General features: G+C 28.9%; 1 protein-coding gene across 2 annotated transcripts in view; it reads left to right on the forward strand.

Annotated features, from left to right (window-relative positions):
• The window catches only part of LOC127289385 (protein dissatisfaction-like), a 52,673-nt gene that overhangs the window by 8,552 nt on the left and 22,056 nt on the right, over window positions 1-22,065 (forward strand). Inside the window, exons 2-3 of one of the 2 annotated variants that reach the window (XM_051317302.1) lie at window positions 225-318; window positions 3,001-3,162. In XM_051317302.1, coding sequence (XP_051173259.1) covers window positions 249-318; window positions 3,001-3,162 — 232 coding nt within the window. In that variant the 5' untranslated portion in view covers window positions 225-248. The remainder of the gene's footprint in view (window positions 1-224; window positions 319-3,000; window positions 3,163-22,065) is intronic. The other variant, XM_051317303.1, reaches the window with a different exon arrangement.

Genomic DNA, 22,065 nt, shown 5'->3' on the forward strand with positions numbered 1-22,065 from the left:
CATTTAATGAACAAATCGGTACAGTTGAATTTATAATCAAAAGTGACTAATTCAAATTATAGAGTAGGACAAAAATTTCAAATTTAAAAATTCTGGTTATGTAAAAAAAATAAAATTATATCTTTTATGTGGATTTTTTTAAACTATAATAATAATAATAATAATAATAATAATAATAATAATAATAATAATAATAATTTGCATTTTACCTTACGTTTCCGCAGAGAGGCTTTTGGACATTCTGTGCGATGTATGTGGTGACCGTAGCTCAGGAAAACACTACGGTATCTACAGCTGCGACGGTAACGTCATCCGCTAGTCCGTACCAAAGAGATCACTTATACTAATGCATAAATTTAGTCAAATTTGCATGGAAAAATAAACAAGAAAGATGATTTTTTTTTCTTCTTCAGGGCATGTGACACATTTAATTTACAACGTTTAAAAACAAAATTTAATTTTTAATGTAAAATAATTTTTTTTTCCTCTTAGTGTAATCCAAATAAGTTTGTAAAATTATTAGACTAAAATTTTTTTTTTTATTAAAGTTATTAACAATTGAAATTTTTAATAGTTTTAAATAAAAATTTTTTTTTTTAATATTTTTTTTACACCCAGAGAAAAGATATATTTGTCTCAGCACCAATTAAACTTTTTATTTGTTTTAAATAAATTTTATTTGGCTAAATTATATGTTTTATTTATGTCAAATAAATTTTTTTTTAAACAAATAAAATTTATTTAAAAGAAATAAAAAGTCTAATTGGTGCTGAGACAAATATACATTTATTTAACTCAAATAAAATATATTTTTTTTGGTTTAAATAGAATTTTTCTCTGGGTATGTACTCTCTAAATCTGAATTAGTTAAAAATAACAAACTCCAAGTGGGCAAAAAAGTATGTTTTACATGAAACGTTCTGAAAACGTTTTAAGAAACTTTTTGGAACGAATATGTTTTTTTGTCCACTGAATTGTTAGTAAAATCTTAAATGACTTTTCAGATTTATTTTCAGTGAAAAAATAACTGAAAAAAATGGTAAAATTTGAATAATTGAAGTAATTAACATTAATTATTTTAACATAATTTAAATGCGAATTTAACTAATAATTAGTTATTTTTAACTAAATTATTAGTAGAAACATTATTTGAATCAGTATATCTGACTTTTGGTTATTAAATTTATTATTTTTAACTAAATAAATTTAAAAAGTATCCTGTTTTGAGGTCACTTTAAATATAGTTAATAAAAAATAATTCTTATTTTCAATTTAAAATTATTTATCAACATGCGTCAAGTACTCTCAAGATTTTTACGCTTTGAAATCACTTATGTCTGACCATAATCTGTCTATTCTACTGTTACGTACTCTAGAGATTTTTCTACTTGTGAAAGGCACTGTGATGTCTGACCAAAATCTTTCTAATCTACTATCAATTCAGTAGTACACATATATACAAAATTTTTGAGTTTATTTTAATTTTTTTCAAGTTTTTTTTTTAATTATCTACTATTACACAGCTAAACAAAAAAAAATTGTTGGTTCTCACCTGGAGTCCTCACTATGTCTACCTTATGTTATTGGAATCGCTGAATTCGAATCCGAAGTCCATTTAACCCCATCAGATCAGGGTTTTGACATAACCTTAAAAATCCAATATGGCGCAAACATTTTGGAAAAATTCATCGGCGTCGTTTGAAACTCGTTATACTCGGGGGTTTTCGATACGAATTTGATGTCAGTTTTTAAAAATTCAAAATGGCGGATCTAATATGGAGGACGCTTTTTTGAAAAACTTAACAGATTCGCTTGAAACTTGTTACTCGGGGGTTTTCAGGGTCGCTGAATCCAAATCCGATGTCTATTTACCCCAATTAGATCCGATTTTTTTCTAACCTCAAAAAATGACTTTATATTTATATTAATTTAACTAAGGTTGTGAGATTTTTGAAGTATGATATAGTATTCGTAATCAATGACCAGAGAAAAACTCTTAGATACAAAGTTTCAAAAAAATAGGAACTTCTTTTGAAAAATTTGTCCGACATTGATTCGTCGTATTGAATTTTTAAAAACTGACATCAAATTCGTAATCAGCGACCCAAAAAAAAAACCCCCCGAGTAACAAGTTTCAAGCGAATCTGTTAAGTTTTTCAAAAAAGCGTCCGCCATACTGGATCCGCCATTTTGAATTTTTAAAAACTGACATCAAATTCGTAATCAGCGGTATCGAAAACCCCCGAGTAACGAGTTTCAAACGACGCCGATGAATTTTTCCAAAATGTTTGCGCCATATTGGTTTTTTAAGGTTATGTCAAAACCCTGATCTGATGGGGTTAAATGGACTTAGGAATTGGAATTCAGCGACCCCAATAACATAAGGTAGACATAGTGAGGCCTCCATGTCAGAACCAACATTTTTTTTGTGTGGCTGTGTTATTATTATTATTATTTACATGATTTTTGTTTTAAAAAAATTGTTAATTTAAAAAGTTTATTAAATTGTTTCGCATTCAAATTCATACTTCTCATTACACGTAATTATTATTTATAGTAATAAATAATAATTATTATTGTTATTGTTTTTAATTATTATTAAACATCGTTTTTCTAAATGAGTATCATTTTTTTCACAATGGTTTTATACTGAGAAATGTATACAGAATATAAAACACATTTTTTATTAACATATTTTATAAAAAAATTAAAAAACTGTTTAAAATAAAAATATTTTTAAACAAAAATTATTTTTGAATACTATATATACGTTCCAAGATGAGAAAAATTATTGTTTTGTTTTTAAATTTGTCAACTGGATCTGGAGAAATTTTTTTTTTTTTTTTTTAATTAAGACTTTTATTTTATTTAAATTAATATTGAATATTAATGTCTTTGAGAAAAAAATATAAATTATTTTTTACTTTATAAATTAATTAGAAATTATATATGCAAGAAAAATATTTATTATTTAATTGTATTTAATTTGTTTGAATGCAGGTTGTTCAGGATTTTTTAAAAGAAGCATTCACAGTAATCGAGAGTATACCTGCAAGGCTCAAGGATCATTGAAAGGGCGATGTCCCATTGACAAAACTCACAGAAATCAGTGTCGTGCTTGTCGCCTGAAGAAGTGTTTTGAAGCTCGCATGAACAAGGACGGTAAGTACTTTGATTCTCTTTTCTAACAAATTGGACAATTTAATTATAATTCCTCTCGCTTATTTACCCTCTAACAAACTTATATAATTATACGCTGAAAAATATATGAAATTATCAGTATATATAAATCAATATATTTATAAATAAATATATATATATATACATATTTCATAAATTTTTAAATCCAAAAAATTTTATTAGATAAAGTACCTATATAATTTTTTATATATTATATAAATATTTATTTAATAATTTTTAGGGGCGCATGAATTCGCCATAAAAATAATTAATTACAATTTTTATTTTACAATATTTTATTGAAAATAATTTTTTTAAAGTCAAATTTCCATTTTCCGATCAAATTAGCATTATAGACAGATAATTTCTTTTCATACGAATTTTTACTTAACAAAATTTTTATCTACTGAATTTTAATTAGTCCGAATTTTCATTTGTCCGAAATTATAAATGTTGGAACAAACAATCGACACAAAGATTTCGGCGAAATTTTTGTATCGATTGTTTGTTCAAACATTTGTAATTGCAGATAAATGAAAATTCGGCGTCTTAAAAATTTGTTAAAAAAAGAAAAAATTCGGACAAATTAAAATTTGGTAGCTAAAAATTTTGTTAAACAAACATTAGTGTATACAAAGAAATTCTGTCAAATGATAATTCGAAAAATGAAAATTTGTCTAAAAAAGAAATTAAAAATTTAAGAATATATAAAAAGTTAAAGAAATTGAAAGTAAAATAGCAAAATTTTGGAAATTCACAAAAAATTAGAAATTCGATCTCAAAATAAAAGAAAATTTTGCAAGAATAGTTATGATAATTTTAGAAATTTTCAAAATAAAATAGAAATTTGCGGAAAAAAATGTTAATTTTTGACCATTTTTGTAAAAGTAAATAAGGATAATACATATAAATATAAAATTTTATTATTTAAAAAAAATATTTATAGTGAAAAAAATTTACTTGATTCAAATACTCGATTACTTGACTGTTATCAAATAAATATTTACTTAAACCAAATAATGTTTATTTGAGTTAAATAAATTGTATTTGAACCAATAATTTCTGTATTTGAAACAAATATACCATTTAATTGACTCAAATAAATATTTATTTGATAATACATAGTCAAGTAATCGAGTATTTGAATCAAATATATTATTTTTATCAGTGTATACTAAGAGAATTTGAGAAAAAATTCGTTTTAAAATATAAAAAATTAAAAAACAGAAAATTTATAAGAAAACAGAAACTTTTATAGAAAAGAAGAAATTATATTTCCGTTATAACTATAAATAATGAAAAAAAAATTTATCAGATATTCACTTTTAACATTTGATAATTTCGTGAAAATAAAAAATCAAATGAAATATATACTTTCCCGTCCTATATATTGATTTCTATAGTTTACGCTCGGCTTACGATTTGAAGGGATTAGATTTAAACCCTTCGGGCACAAAGACTGATAAGATCAATATCGAAGATTCAATGTAAAGTTTGCAGGGCGTGATGAAATTTAATATTACTATCCTTTGCGAATATTATGTGTTTTTAATATTGCCTTTTAATTTTTTTTTTTTTCATTATAAAATTGTGCGGACAAATAAGGGAAATAAATTTATATATACGAATGCATTGTCTTCTTCGTATTACCTATATAAATGCACTCAGAAAAAAGTTTTCTTTTGTACCAAATATATACCATTTTTTGGTATTAACACAATTTTTTTGGTTATTCCAAACAAAATTTGTTTGATACAAATAAATATTTATTTCATCTCAATTATTTTTAATTTTTTATTTAATTAATAAAATAAAATTATTAACCATAATCAGAAATTGAATAGAAAATTTTGATTTATTAATTTTAAAATTCGCGCTGAAATGTTTCTGGTCGAATGTTATAATTTAAACAAATACAAATTCTGCGAAGTAAATGTTTGATTATATAAAAATGTTGTATTATAGAAAATTGATATAATGAAAATTCATGTCAAAAATAATTCGTCTAACATATAATTCTATTGTGACGCGCACTGAAGAAAGGGACCTTATAGAAACAAACGAATTATATACACTGTAAAAAATAAAAAAAATTTACATTTTGAAATAGTAAAATTACAGTTTAGAATTTATGTAATTTTACTATTTTCTGTGAGATATTTATACACTTTTTAAATTTAGAAATACAATCGAACTTGTAACTTTACAATTTTCGTAGTGGTAAAAAAACAGAACGTTGTAATAGTACAAGCTTAAATTGCTTTTGTGTGAGTTTCCAAGTAGGTAAAAAAATGGACCCTCTTTGAAAGCGACAAAAGTACTCTATAATGTACAAGTACACAAAATTGTGATGTTATATTTTTTTGTGCAAATTTACATTTTTAAAAATTAAATAAACCCACTCAAAATAGTCAATTTAAAAAACCCAGTAGTTTTTCAACTTTGAAAATGAAACAAATACAATTTTCTCACTTTTGCATATAAAAGTAAATATACTCATTTGTCACTTTAAAAGTAATAGTTATGATAATATACTTAGGTGTTGTGAATTACTTTTCGTTTTTTAATAATATTATTAATATAATATATATATATATATATATTTATGTGACCTGATATGAAACGCAATGTAACCTAAAATTTTTTGCTCAATATATTCCTTTTTATCTCGTCACACACATATTAATATATTAATATTATATATTGTAACTCAAATAATAATGAAGAAAAGTAATAATTCTATAATATAAAAATAAATGGCAATTAAAATATTTTTATTACGATTGCACACAAAAAATAGCATTGGTAAAAATGACTGAAAATATGTAGTTAAAAAAAGCAGTTAAAAGTACCATATTCAGAACCATTTAAACTAAACTCAGACATTTGGTGGTACTAAATTTTAGTAGTCAATTTCACCTAGTCAAAATTACTAATATTTGTAGTTGAAATAACTGTCATGTGATTTTAAATGGCTTTACAACATATTAATAGTTAAAACTACTGTTAGAAATTGTTATTTTTAGGATTTGCGTGTAGGTGAAAGAAACATTTCTTATTAGTTGCAGAAAAAAATTTGATTTACTGTTTTCATGTAGTTAAAATAAGTGTTGAAAATAGTTATTTTTATGATTTATGTAGTTGCACGGAGAGACCGCCGGTTGGAAAAATTACTAAAAAGATTTACAAGTAGCGGAAATAAGGTTACTTTGTCATACAGCATACTTAATAAAACTGTAGACTATAGTAATTTCTATTCCAATTTGTGTACAATTTTACTATAGTCTACAGGTTTTATTAAGTATGCTGCTAGTAGAATTTTCGATTTCCTACAGCAATATTTGACAATGTAACCTTATTTCCGCTACTTGTAAATTTTTTTAGTAATTTTTCCAACTGGCGGTCTCTCCGTGTGAAGAAACCATTTCTTCCTAGATGCAGTAAAACCATTAGACTTACTGTTTTATGTAATTAAAATAAGTATTAAAAATAGTTATTTTTATAATTTGTATAGTTGAAAGAATGTCCTCAAATATCATGCAAGCCATCTTAGCGTGCGTGCGTGGTTAGATGGTTAAGTTGTCGGCTTGCGAATGTTAGGGTCGTGCGTTCAATCCCCAGCGTTTAGGGATTTTTCTCTGTTAGGTATACAAAAATTAAATAACATAAGGCATATATAAACGAAAGTAGTAGGGGAGAGGGTGAAAAAATGGATCTCAATACTAGTATTAATAATAATAATTTTACTACTTTGAATAGTTTTTTTTTCTAAATTTTACAGTTGATTTAACCGTTTTTACATAGTTGTCTCAACTACTTTTTGTTAATAGGCGCCTCCTAGAACTAGGAGAAATAGTTAAAATTTAGTCAAATTTACCATGATTTTTTTTCAGTGTATAATATTTAAAATTACCGTGTGGTGTACTTTTACACTACGAGATGTAAATTTACAAATTCTAAAAGTAAAATTCCCCATTCTAGATGCTGTTATACTGTTTTATGTACTTATGCCACTTTCACAGTAGGTAAGATTTTGGACCTACGTAGAAAGTGGTAATGTTACAAGAAATATTTTTTACAGTGTAGGTTATGTTTACGGTAGTTTTACCTTGATTAAAAGTTCATTTTTATTTATGTAAAATTGAAATCTTATTAAATATTTTAGATATAATGAAGACTTACACTTAGAGAAAAGATTTCTTTGATTTAAAGAAACCAGTTTCATTGACTTGTTTTCTTTGATTCAAAATAAAATTTTCTTTGAAACAAAAATAAACTTCTTAATTTCAAATAAAATTTTTTTGATTCAAAAAAATGATCTTTGAATGAAAGAAATTTGTATACATGAAATAAAAGAAATTTTAACATTGATGTAGGGTCAAAGAAACATTTATTTGAATTAAATAACAAATTTCTTTAAAACGAAGATAATCATTTTTTGAATTAAAGATAATTTCTTTGAAACAAATAAATTTTCTTTGAATCAAATAAATTTTTTTTATCGATGTAAATATCAATAATTTGTGTTTAGTGTTGATCCTCTTTGAGTATTTTCGCACTTACAAATTTCAAAACATAACCTATAATTTTTTTCTTCTAAGGTCCCTTTCTTCAGAGCGCGTTACCTATATTGAAATTTTAAAATCAAATAAAACTTCTCACAAATTAATTTTAGGCATTATTCATGCGTTTCAAAAACAATTGATTCATTTAACCAAAAATTTGATTAAATGTATACAGCAATACATTTATTTGGTTGATTCAACAAAAATTTGTTTGTTAGTTAAACAAATTTTTTTCTGAATGTGTGTATAAAATTTAATGGACCCAGATGAAATTAATAATAACTTCACAGAAAATTAAAAGGCATTAAAATAAGCTTCTTCAATTAAAATATAGTTTATAATAACTATATTGTAGATTATTGAAGGATATGGGTTAATTATTTCGTATCTTGTGTCAAAATGAACTTGTCACTCGAAAAAGAAGGAGTCACGCTACGTTTGCAAGTTTTACGAAATCATAATGCCAGTCACGCTCAATATTCGATTAATGTGTTTTGAATGATTCGTGACAGGCAATTGAGTTTTGACAGATTAATAATAATTCTTAAGTATATATATATATATATATAAATATCAAGTGAAATGTATTAGCTGCGAATTTTTTTTTCATGTTAAAATGATAAATTCAAAATAAGCCTCTAAGTTCCATCAACATGATTTCATGAATCTTTTGAAAATTTTTTCGCTGTTTCGTAAGCATTGCAGCTTATTTTAATGCCTTTTAATTTTCTGTGATATTATTTTTAATTCTAATATTTAAATATTGTATTCTTGACACTAAAAATCACTTTCTAACCATTTTCACACAAGATTTAATTTTTTAGTATTCTATAATAAATATGCATTTATATGCCGATTTTAAAGTATTCAAATTTAAAATTTATAAAAATATTAAAAACCGATAAAATTTTTATGTTATTTTACTGGAACGAGTTCATGATTTTCCCATAAAACTAAAATAGTTAAAATTTTCATTTAAACATTTTTTATACATATTAGATATATAATTAGTTTTAAAACGAATTTTTTTAATTATCATTCGACAGAATTTATTTTTAAACGAATTTTTCCTTAACAGATTTTTTAGGTACCGAATTTTTGTTTGACATAATTTCTCCTCACCTAAGTAACGTTTTATTTCAAAAATTCTAATTTAATTTAATATTAATTTATCGCAGAATTCTTATTTAACAGAATTTTAAGTGATTTAAATTTGTAAATTCCAGAAATTTCAATTCACCAAATCTTTATTTATTTCAATTTTTATCTGCACGAATAGTTTTTTAATAAAATTCTTAAAATGCCGCACGAATTTCCATTTGTCCGAAACTGTAAATATCCGCGACGAACTATCGACAGAAAGATTTTGGTGCGAATTTAAAAATTAATCAATCACAATTTTCTTGATAATTTCAGGACGCATGATTATGTTCTAAAAATCATTAGTCATAATTTACATTTTATCGAATTTTATTTGTCCTAATCAGTTTTGAGCCGAATTTTAATTTGTTCGAAATAGCATTTGGCATAATTTTCATCAATCCGATTTTCTATATGGCAGAATTTTTATATAACGGAAAATTCAACTCACAGAATTTTTATTTCTTCTAATTTTTATTTGTCAGAATTTTCATTTGTCCGAATTTTCAAATGCCCGAACAAACAATCGACAGAAAGATTTCAGCGCGATTTTTAAAATCAACTAATCACAATTTTATGAATAATTTTTGATTGGTTGATTTTAAAAATCGCGCTGAAATCTTTCTGTCGATTGTTTGTTCGGGCATTTGAAAATTCGGACAAATGAAAATTCTGACAAATAAAAATTAGAAGAAATAAAAATTCTGTGAGTTGAATTTTCCGTTATATAAAAATTCTGCCATATAGAAAATCGGATTGATGAAAATTATGCCAAATGCTATTTCGAACAAATTAAAATTCGGCTCAAAACTGATTAGGACAAATAAAATTCGATAAAATGTAAATTATGACTAATGATTTTTAGAACATAATCATGCGTCCCATAATTTCTGATTGATCAATTTTAAAAATTGCGCCAAAATCGACTGTCGGCCATTTGCAATTTCGAACAAATAGAAATTTGCGGCATATTTTAAGAATATTCCATTAAAAAATTAATCGTGCAAATAAAAATTTGACTAAATGAAAATTCGGTGAATTGGAATTTTTGGGATTTTAAAATTCGAAACACTTAAAATTTTGTTAAATGAGATTTTTGCTAAATTATAATATATAAGATTAAATTAGAAATTTTTCGTTTCTCAATTTTTAAATCTTTATCCGAATGACAACTTTATTAATAGTTGAAGGTGCCAAAAATAAAATTATTTATACTTTTACTGAAATATATATTTTTTTTTATTTTTGCTTTAAGGAAGAATCAGACAAAGAATTGGAACATAAGTTAGTATGTACATACCTATTTTTTTATTTTTAAATTAAAAGATGATTTAAAATTTAGATAACATAACTTAAATATAATGTTTTTAGCTTTTGTTACCTAAATCGTTTCCTATATGCATAAAAACTTTTAATTTTGATAATTTTATTGATTTTGATAATTAAATTTTTTAAAATTTAAATCATCTTTTTTTGAAAAATACCAAAATACACAGTTTGACTAACTTAAGTTTCGATTTCTGATTCTTCCTTAAAAATAAGGAATTAAACTAATTTTTGACCTGATAAATTTTTCTATTTCATACCTTAAAGTTGTTAACTACAAATACAGATTGTATACTATACAGATATACAAAATTCAAAATGGCAGATGAAATATGAAGAAAGATTTCTTAAAAATCAATCTTTACTTAAAACTGGGGGATTTTTGAGATCGCTGATAATATAGATTTTGAATATTTGAAATATCGAATCAAAAATTGAAAAATTTAAAATAAAAAAATGTTTATTCAAAATTGATTTTAGAGGAAAATAAAATAAATTAATTATCAGCGATGAAGTAATATACAGGGGGGGAAAAAAAAGATGTTTTTTAGATTTGACATATAACGATGATAGGAGAAATGTCAGAGAGAATATAGGGAGGAAAAACGAAAGGGCAAGCCAGGTAGACAGACGCAGCATCCGTGTTCCATGAGCATCAACGAAACGCGAAAAGTGGGGGAGGTTATAGCAAGTGGGGTGTGAGAGATGGCATCGAGTAGGGGTGCTTTTGGGCGGGACAGAAACGACCGCTAGTCTCGTGGATGAGGGTTCGAGGGTGTTAGGGGTGTTTAATGCAGAACGAGTGTTTCGGTTCCCAGAGGCCGGGGGGGGTTTCAAGCTCGAGTAAGAGAGGAGATTCAATTAGTGGCAGAGCTTCCTAACGTTAAGGAGTCTCCACAAGGATCTAAATTCACTTATTCCCTTTTACCCTATAAACAGATTCAATATGCAATAATATACCTTATCTATAAATATATATTTATATAGATCTTGTCAGTTTTTCTTTAAATTACCCTATTTTATTTTAAATTACAATTTTTTGTTTCTAACTTTTATTCTATTTAACATTATTATACATTTACAGTATAGATAAAACACATAGGAATAATAGAAAAATCTCACTCTCGCATGGGGAATCGAACCTAGGACCCTTGGCACGCGAACTGCGTACTCTAACCACACAGCCATATCTTGACTTACAGATATTTTTCTAATGACCTCAATTTCATTTTCGGGCAAAAAAAAACTACTGTTTTCTTCCTACCTATCGGATTAATTTTACCATATTACAAAAGTTTAGCGGGGAAATTTTTTATCTCAAAGAGAAGAAATTTTTTTTTATTTTTTATAGAAAATATTCTCTCTGGGTATAATTTTAAATTTATAGTTTATATACGGTGAAAAATTGCGAAAGAAAAATAAATAAATGTGTGGTTAGTATGAAGCCAAGGTTTTGTTCCTATAGATGGTTTCTGGGGTGAAAATGGAAATAAAATGAGCCAGTATCATCCCACTAATGTATCCAAGACGCGTCGCGGTGTTGTCACTTTCTATCCTTCTTCAAACACGCAGATATATCACAATATCTCTAAAACTCTATTTACACTAACGGCGATCTCTTATTTTGTGTTTAGAATTTTACACTACATAACATAATAATTACTATCAACTGGGGCTATTCTACTCACTCATGGGGCTATTATACTCAGTGCCACTTTTTAATTAATAAAATTTTATAACAGAACGAAACGTTGTTATGTAAAAATAAGAAGTGACTTCTTATTCTTATTTCCCTTTAAAAATCAAAAAAAGTAATTTTTAGTATTTATCAATTAAAAATAAGTAAGGGAAATATTTTTATATTTAATTTATTTTCGTCTAATATTTTTAAATAACATGTTATTATATATTTGGCCTTTTGTTATAAATGGCTTTTTGGAAAACAAATTTGGCTCTGTTGTTTGGTTCTGAATCAATAAATAATGCTGCGGGGATTCCCGGTGTTTCGTCCCTCGTGGAGTAATATTTTTTCCACGCGAAAAAAAAATCCTCTGACGGAGAATGCACGATAAAATAACAGAAAACACATAATGAATATTTTTCCTCGTACTTCTGTCCAGGGGATGATTTTTTTTCGAAATATAAAGCTAGAGGCGTTTTAATAAAAAAATATATATATATATATATATATTATAAAATAACGTGTATCACCTGTAATTTAAAAATATCTTTTTTTTGCTGCAAAAGCTAATCAATTTCGATATACACCTTGTAGAGAAAAAAAATTTCAATTATTATACTATTGATTAACTTATTACAGTTGATTTTTACATGTAGGATTTTTAAGTATACACTTGAAAATTTTTTTTTTTTGTATTTTTAAAGCAGCGCATGAATTTCCAATAAAAATCATATTAAATTAGAATTTTCATTTTAAAGAAATTTATTAGAAATAATTATTATTTAGACGAATTTTTTAATTTTCGAATTAGCATTTGACAGAATTTCTTTTTATACGAATTTTTACATAATAAAATTTTTAGCTACCGAATTTTTATTTTACATTCATTTTCTTTATTAATTTAAGCGAATTTAACATAATTCTCATTCAATCAAATTTCATGTGTTTCGAATTTTTAAATGACAGAAATTCCAATTCACCGAATTTTAATTTGTCCGAATCGGTCCAAATTTTAATTTGCCCGAAATTTCAAATGGCCGAAAATTCAACATCTTAAAAATTCTATCAATTAAAAATTTGTACAAATAAAAATTCGGATAAAAATTCTGTCATTTAAAAATTTGAATCACGCGAAATATGAAAATTCGAAAAATGAAAATTCCTCTAAAATATACTTATTTTTTTTTAATAAAATACATTAAAAATAAAAATTATAATTAATGATTTTCATGAGATAATATAATGCACCCCATTTTAAATACAATCTCTATTTTAACAGAAACTGTAAATTAAATAATCCGAAACCGTTTTTGAATCGAGTGTGCACGAATTTTATACAATGCGTTTTTATGTGTTTCATATATTCTATTCTAGCTCCTGATGAGAAAAAAAGTTGTTATTCCTCATTCAAAAAAAAAAAATAAAAATGTATTTATATAGGATGAAAAAAATCCATATATTAAAGCAAAAAAAATTATATATTTTAAAATGGTATTATACATAATTGTGACGCTCCACGAGAGAAGGGACCTATCTCCGAAATAATATTAGGCTTAGTTTTCATGTACGCGGTGCACGGAAAACTGAGCCTAATGTTATTTCGCGGGGATAGGTCCCTTCTCTCGTGGAGCGTCACAGTATTGTTTTTTTTCATTTCTTTTCTGCAAATTATATTTGTTTAAACAATTTATTATTATTTAATTTTTAAACGCCTCTTTAGGACATTTATTTATGGCTGATGAATGTATACAGTAAGAATGATTGACTATTAACCAGCTCACGAGTGCGTGGAAGACACTCTTATGCGCAGTTCCATTTGTGTCACTCTCGCAGTAATGCTTACCTTATCTGATCAGTATGAAATCATTCTTGCGGTATATTAAAAACTATTTGGCAAAATTGAATTTAAAATATTTCATCCCTTCTTTCTAAATTTGAATTAGTGACTATTCGTTGATTCTCAGCTGTATACTCTGGGCTGATTAAAATAGCGACTATTCGCTAGTAATCAGCTAATTTTCACTATTTGAATTAGTGAAAATTCGTTAATTACTAGCGAATAGTCGCTATTTTAATTAGCCCAGAGTATGCAGCTGGGAATCAGTGAATAGTCACTAATTCAAATTTAAAGAGTTAATTTACAGATAAAACTTAAGGGGTTACGCCACCCTGAACGCATGAAAATCGGATGGTTTTTTATGAATTTTTTTGACAAAACTGTTAGAGGTAGGACTTATTTACATTTATTGATGCTTTAATACATATATTAAGCTTTATAAATATTTTAAAAAAAATGGTTTTTAATTAAAAATGGCGAAGATATAAGTATTGGCGTGTATCAATTTTTCCGGAGCATTCCTTGATGGTGTACCTGATTGGCAGTTCAAATTTTGTCTAAAACAAGTAAAACAATATTTTTCTTAAAAAGTGACAAATTTTGAACAGAGTGACGAAGCCATTTAAAAAAAAATTTTTTTTACGCAAATGGAAGCACTTCAAAAATTGACATTTTTTTGGGGCTAAAAGTACCGTATAAAAAGTTGGATAAAAAATTTTCAAATTATTCAATCGAAAAAATCCCACGTCACTCTGTGGAAAATCTATTTAGGAAGATGTATATTAATTTGAAAGTCAATCGGTTGAATTGTTTTTGAGTTATCGTGTACACCGTCTCGAAAAATGTGGTTTCGAGAAAAACGCAAAAGAAGAAAAAAAATATACTTTAGTGTATTATAACTTGAAAATTTTTTAACTTAGGTACTATTTAATCAGCAATTCTTGGGCCATAATACTCTTCTCCTAGAATGAAAAGAATGTCCTCTGATCTGAAAATGGAAAGTCGTTAAGGAGGCGCTAGACGGCTTCTAGCAGCTCTCGGCGCGTCCCTACCCGCTGACTTCTAAAGATCATAACTTTTGTAATTAGTGAGACATTGTCGTCGCAGACATCTCAAAATATTCGTTAGAATATAAATTTTGAAATTAAGCAAAAAAAAATCAATTTTTTGAAAATTTCAGGGTGGCGTAACCCCTTAAGGGTAGGTCCTACTAAGGTAGCACCATCTCTATCTTCTGATTTTCCGGCTTGTAAATTTACAACGTGCTGAAATGTTTTTTACAGTGTATGAGACGAGTGGTCACTTTTTTCCAAAATCCAACGTTGTAAAATAACTGTGGAATTTTTTACAGTGATATAAATTGAAAGATGTTGATGAGAGTAAAATTGCGCATTAGACGAGGTCGACATATATTATATACTATATATATATATATTACAACTGGTATAAGGCATGAAGAGCTTGAGCTTGAAAGTTCGTATATAGCATTTGAGTTTTTGGAGAGGAAGGGAATGCGTGAGACTAGACGGCTGGTAACGCAGTGAAGCGAGGCGTGCCCTACACGCGGCGGGCAGCATCAATCCATCCACGTAAACTGCAAACGGGGCCAGCATCAGCACACGAGGCAATGAGGGTGGGGTGCAAGCTACAATTTTCCTCTCTTTTTCCCTCTCAAACCTTTTCAACACTTAAATACACACACACACACATACACATATGTGTTCAATGTATCTCTCGAGGCTGACACGCGATGCCTGGACAAAACGGGTCGTTGAGTTAAGCTGGGCTTTGATCGTCACCTGTCACGCTATCCGTGAAGATCGCACAAACTGCAAGTGTACAAAGCTAGCCAGGACGATGGAATTTCTGTTTTAAATCTGCAGAAAAAGAATCCTTCGTCTGATGCACTTTTTCGTGTCTTTTCTCTGCTAGTTTCTCTTTCATGAAAAATCCAACTTTATTCACATCAGATTGCTTTTAAGGGTTGTTTAAACGGTTTATTCAAATGAAAAAATTTTTATTATTTCATTTTTAGTTGATATTATTATACAAAAATGAAAAAATCAAATTCTGTAATAGTATTATTTTACGTATATATAATTACAAAAGACGACAAAATTTCAACAACTTCATGTTAACTAAAATATGACAGTTGATTTTAATAGAATTTTTCCCGTAGAATCCGAATTTGACCTTGAAATTATCCAATTGGCTCTAGTTTTCGAGTAACATGAGGTTTAAGATGCCAAAATACGTGTTTTTTTGCACAGCTGTAAAACAAAAAAGGGACGAAATAAAATGTTCTACGTAGGGTTAAATGATAAAGCTCGCAAACATATTGCTCTTCAAGATCCAGTTTCAAAAACTTGATTAAATACTGCTTTTGCTGATCGGATATATACTATATATTGGAAGCGACAATTTTTTTTAAAGGAGGTTCTACAATAGGTGCAAAAAGCAAGTGCAAGTTCAAATCCCATGAGTGCAAAAGAGATAGATAAACTATGCCTATTTCTTTCGCACTCATGAGATTGGCACTTGGACTTACACTTTGCTTTTGCACCTATTGTAGAACCTCCTAAATGTAAATTTTTTGCCCAAGGGATGGGTGTTATGACCCCCTGTGAATTCTTTACTAATAAGATGAAAAAATTTTTACCTTATCTAAAATGCTATCATTCAATGTTACATGAAATGCACACGAAAGAATGCTACAAAAATTCAAGCGCGCTCAGTCACAAAAAGTGTTCCCAGTTGTTGAAATTGTTCAATACCGAGTTTTTTTAATTTTTGGATATTAAAAAGCAAGCTTTCATTTAATTCTATGTAGTCCCTTTTTTGTTTTACAGCTGTGCAAAAAGTGCCAAAAACGCGATGCCCATAATAAGTATGGCATCAACTTGATCCATTTGAAGATAATTATAAAGTAGAATTGGTTGGTTTTCCTACTCGTTAAAATCCCCACTGATGGACATTTGTCATAATTTTCGTCAACTACCGCACCCTATTCTAGTGAAAATTTAGTAACTTCTAATTTTAACAATAATGTCACTAAATTTTTACTAGAGCAAGATGCGGTAGTTGACGACAATTATGACAAATGCCGAGTGAGAACAATGGAAACCAACCAACAGATAAGCAGAATTGGAAATGTAGATTACCATGTGCAATTTACATTAAAAAGTCCAAAATGTGATATTTTTTTCGAGTTAGTTTTTTTAAAGTAACGTAAATCAAATATTTAAAATTTTTTTTTAACGTTTCAAATTGTATCTATTTAAAAGTAAATTATTTAATTAAATATTGTTTTAACACTGCACGGAGAGAAATAAATGGTAAGATCTTATGATCTTAGATTAAAAGATAGATGGTATCCGGTACCATTATTAAGCTACTCGGTACTATCAAAGATTTTACAAAAAATATAGTTATGTTATACCCGCACTACAATCAAGATGTTACTCCGTACAATCTGAATTGTAACTGGATAGAATCTAGATAGCTGTCCGTATATGTAAGATAAAATATATGGTACCTGGCACTATATAGATATAGTACCCCGTACCATCTATTTCTCTCCGTGCGCCTACGTGAAAATGTTCCAGGAAGACTCCCGGGAGTTATTTGGGAATTTTTCAAAATAAACTTCCGAAAAGTATATTTAGTGTCTATAGGTAATTAATTTGAAGTTTTTGTGAAATATTAATATTAAAAAGAAGAAAATCATAAATTAAGAATAACATGTAATTTTTCAATAAATTCATCTGAAAATTATAATTCTAAAAGATATATGTCAAACTCTACGAGGTGACCAGATGACTATACCCTTGGTTCAACTTATTTCTTGACAACTTCTTCGGACAAGTTAACCCTAAAAAGCTAAAATTAATCAACATAATGAATCGAAATATATATCTGTATACATTATTGAATAATTTTCGCAATTTTGGAAATTTTAATTTTTTTGAAAACTCTGAGCTATTTTTCCAAACCGAAAAACATTCCCCTTCCGCACATCGCCCTCATCATCTGGACCAATTTTTGGGCTACGACTTTCCGATCACCCTGTATAGGCTCATAAGGAGAATTATCATGATTTTGTTCTAAAAACAACTGGTTTATCTAAAAAGGCCTTCACGGAATTTTTTGTAAAATTTTTGGTCTAATCTTCGTCCTAAAACTGATCCTAAAACACTTTTTACATTTCGTCCTGAAACTGACCCTATAACACGCTATTTACCTTTGGTCCTAGAATTGATCCTAAAACTCAGTCTAATCCTCGTCCTAAAACTGATCCTAAAACACTTTCTACACTTCGTCCTGAAACGGTTGCTATAGTGCCAGAAAGTGTTTTAGGATCAGTTTTAGGACGAAGATTAGACCGAGTTTTAGGATCAATTCTAGGACCAAAGGTAGAAAGTGTTATAAGAGCAGTTTCAGGACGAAATGTAAAAAGTGTTTTAGGATCAGTTTTAGGACGAAGATTAGACCGAGTTTTAGGATCAATTCATAGGACCAAAGGTAGAAAGTGTTATAGGACTTACCATGACAACCGTTTCCATGGCAACCGATTCCATGAAAACCATTACCATAGGAACTATTTCCATAGCAACCATCACCATAGCATAGCAACCATTGTTATTTTTGGAAATTTTAATTTTTTTGAAAACTATATGAGCTATTTTTCCAAACCGAAAAACATTCCCCTTCCGCACATCGCCCTCATCACCTGGACCAATTTTTGGGCTACGACTTTCCGATCATATTTGTATACAAGGTAAAAAGTACTTTCTTTGTCTATTAAAAATAAATAAAAGTACAGAAAAGTACTTTAGTGAGAATGTATAAGAGAGTGTTTGATAAATTATCATTGATCAGCCCCGTCGATTAGCAAACAACGAACCCCATAATCAAGTGGACCAACCCTCTTTTGCACGCTCGATCTAGATGCGTACCGACACGTAACATATACAGAATAATTTCCTCCAATGGTTTGCAAGCCGACACGGCGATAAATTCCATATGAATAGAATTTGGTCTATCCGGCCGATACACATGTAGGTCTCGTCGCGGCTTTCGAATATGTACGGGGGGTGTTGTACAGAACATGTGGGGCAAAGTTGAGCGGAGCAGAGAAAAGCAGAGGATGGGAGTTGTTTTCGAGAGAGAGAGAGAGAGAGAGAGAGAGAGAGAGAGAGAGAGAGAGAGAGAGAGAGAGGAAGGGTGGCTCATGGCAATGTATCAAACCCCACTCGCTCAAGGATTAGCCTCGGAGATCGCTGACTGTTGAAATGTTCACAGATCGGTTTACCGTTTAGTAGGATAGAGAGAGCGAGTGTGAGCCTATCATCCACGGACCACCACCCACGCACCCTTCACCTTGCTTACCCCGAGGGTCGCCTGTAGGGAGAGACTCAATGTGTGGGAAATCGCATTGTGACCCACACGTGCTACGCAATGTATTACGTTATATCCTTGCCGGAGTATTTCCCTCTTCTCTCGTATATACAAACACACTAACACTATTGACAATTGAATTTGTCTGCGTATGTTTGTACGCTGGGTCGGTCCATTCTGACACCCTTTTGATCCTAATTCTACGTGCCACTCGGTGGCAAGTGATGCGCACAACCAACAAATTCGTTTCAACGTTAAGTCACATTGGTACAAAGATTGTAAAATAAGTAGAAAAGCTTCACTTCAATCTTCTTAAGCGCTTCTTACAACGATATTCGAGGGAAATGAATATCATTTGAAAATGGGGGAAGTCTTTTTTTTTATCAATTATTTCTTTGATACTGGAATATATACTTTTTTTGCCCTTTTTGTGTGAATTTTATTTTTAATTTTAAAATAATTCAATAATTTTAATATTAGGAATTGTTTTGGAATGGAGGAGGTAGAGAGATTAATGAATCGAAACTGTGATATAAGGGATATTAACGATAGGATTAGAATAACGGAACATGATGTACAGAGACAAATAGAAGAAAGCAGAATTGATGCGTTACTCTCTAAATTTGAATCAGCGGAATCTCGCTGATTCTAATCAGCTTATATGCACTGATGAATTAGTGGAATTTCACTGATTTTTCAGCGTATATCCGCTGATTGGTACCAGTGGTATACTTATCGCTGATTCAAATTTAGAGAGTAGGTTATCAAAGAAAACAATGAAAGGTCAATTAATATTTAACAGATAATAAGGTTGGAAATCGGAGGTACCCCTACTTCGGAAGTATATCCATAGATTTAGTTTAATTGCAAAACTAAGGTGTAGAAATTTTGAAAATTATAGAAAATATTGGTTGGACGAAGAAAAAAGAAAAATGTAAATTTTGTTATAAGGATTGGAATTGTCTAGAACACTACGTTAAAAATTGTGAAATTACGAAAGTTTGGTTTTCAGAATTAGGTGATAATGAAGGTGCCAATAGTAATGAATTAAAGTTTACTCGGGAATTTTTGAGTCCTAGAAAGAGTAGGCGAAAAGTTGTTAAGTTTCAGTCAACCAACAAAGCCTTTGCATGTTTCACCATTTCAGCCCTCATACCCTTATATATATATATATATTGATGGCCCCTTTTTGATAGAGACAAACATTAGTGATTCTGACCCCAGAAAACAGAACATCTGCTCTTTCATTTTCTCTGATTCCTGAAAGTCCAGGTATCAAAATTAATGTTATTGTTTTTTCAAAATTAAGCAAAGATAGTAATGATGTTGAAACCAATTTTGAATGCAGTTACTCTCTAAATTTGAATCAGCAATAAGTATACCACTGGTACCAATCAGCGGATATACGCTGAAAAATCAGTGAAATTCCACTAATTCATCAGTGCATATAAGCTGATTGGAATCAGTGGTATACTTATAGCTGAGAATCAGCGAGATTCCGCTGATTCAAATTAGAGAGTAGCTTTTAGAAATATTCCAAAAGAAGATCTTCCAGTTCAATCTGGATAATATGATTAACATTCCTCTTCTTTTGCAACTATTACCATACTGATTGTTCTTTATCTTGTACTTGTAATTCTAGTACAACTACCTACATGGATTCATTCAATACTATTTTTCCAATGTACATAATTTCGGTCCATTGAATATATAATTAATTATATTTATGATGAATTTAAAATATATACAGGGTGTTCCAAAAGTATGGAAACTTGCAAATATCTCGAAAAGTACGAATTTTCGTAAAAAATGTCCAATACAAAAGTTGTTCCAAACAAAAAGATCTACATTGTTGAAACCAAAAAATTGGGCCCCGGGCCCAATGTTGGGCCCTACAATGAAAAAAGTAGTTTTCTTAAATGAGACCAACAATTTTGAATATCAAATTCGTAATCCCCATGAAATTCTGCGTTCAGACATGTGGTATAAGTGCCCAAAATATTGGGCCCAATCCAAGATATCGGGCCCAACATTTTTCGACAAACAAAAAAAAATTTTTAAAATCGTATATTTGGAGGTTTTTGGGGTCACAGGATTACAAAATTCAAAGCTACTTTTCAAATTGGGCACAGAGCCCAATGTAGGATTCCGCGGCCCAATGTAAGGCCCACAGTAAAAAAATTAGTTGTCTAAAATAAAACCCACTAATTTTTAGTATCCATTTCGTAATCGTCATGAAATTCTGGATTTAGTTTTGTAGTACAAATGCCAAAAATATTGGGCCCAAAATTTGTTGACATAATCATAATCGTTGTGAAATTCTAGTCTCAAACTTGTGGTACAAATTACAAAAATATTGGATCCAATCCCAGACCTTGAGCCCAACATTCAACACTTTTCTGCAAATCAATTTATTTCTTTGTCAACAAATTTTGGGCCCAATCTTAGACATTGGGCCCAATATTTTTGGCATTTGTACTACAAAACTAAATCCAGAATTTCATGACGATTACGAAATGGATACTAAAAATTAGTGGGTTTTATTTTAGACAACTAATTTTTTTACTGTGGGCCTTACATTGGGCCGCGGAATCCTACATTGGGCTCTGTGCCCAATTTGAAAAGTAGCTTTGAATTTTGTAATCCTGTGACCCCAAAAACCTCCAAATATACGATTTAAAAATTTTTTTTTTGTTTATCGAAAAATGTTGGGCCCGATATCTTGGATTGGGCCCAATATTTTGGGCACTTATACCACATGTCTGAACGCAGAATTTCATGGGGATTACGAATTTGATATTCAAAATTGTTGGTCTCATTTAAGAAAACTACTTTTTTCATTGTAGGGCCCAACATTGGGCCCGGGGCCCAATTTTTTGGTTTCAACAATGTAGATCTTTTTGTTTGGAACAACTTTTGTATTGAACATTTTTTACGAA

The sequence above is a fragment of the Leptopilina boulardi genome, unplaced genomic scaffold (assembly GCF_019393585.1).
Source record: "Leptopilina boulardi isolate dan_hultmark-lab unplaced genomic scaffold, ZJU_Lbou_2.1 LbouV2_408, whole genome shotgun sequence".
NCBI lineage: Eukaryota > Metazoa > Arthropoda > Insecta > Hymenoptera > Figitidae > Leptopilina > Leptopilina boulardi.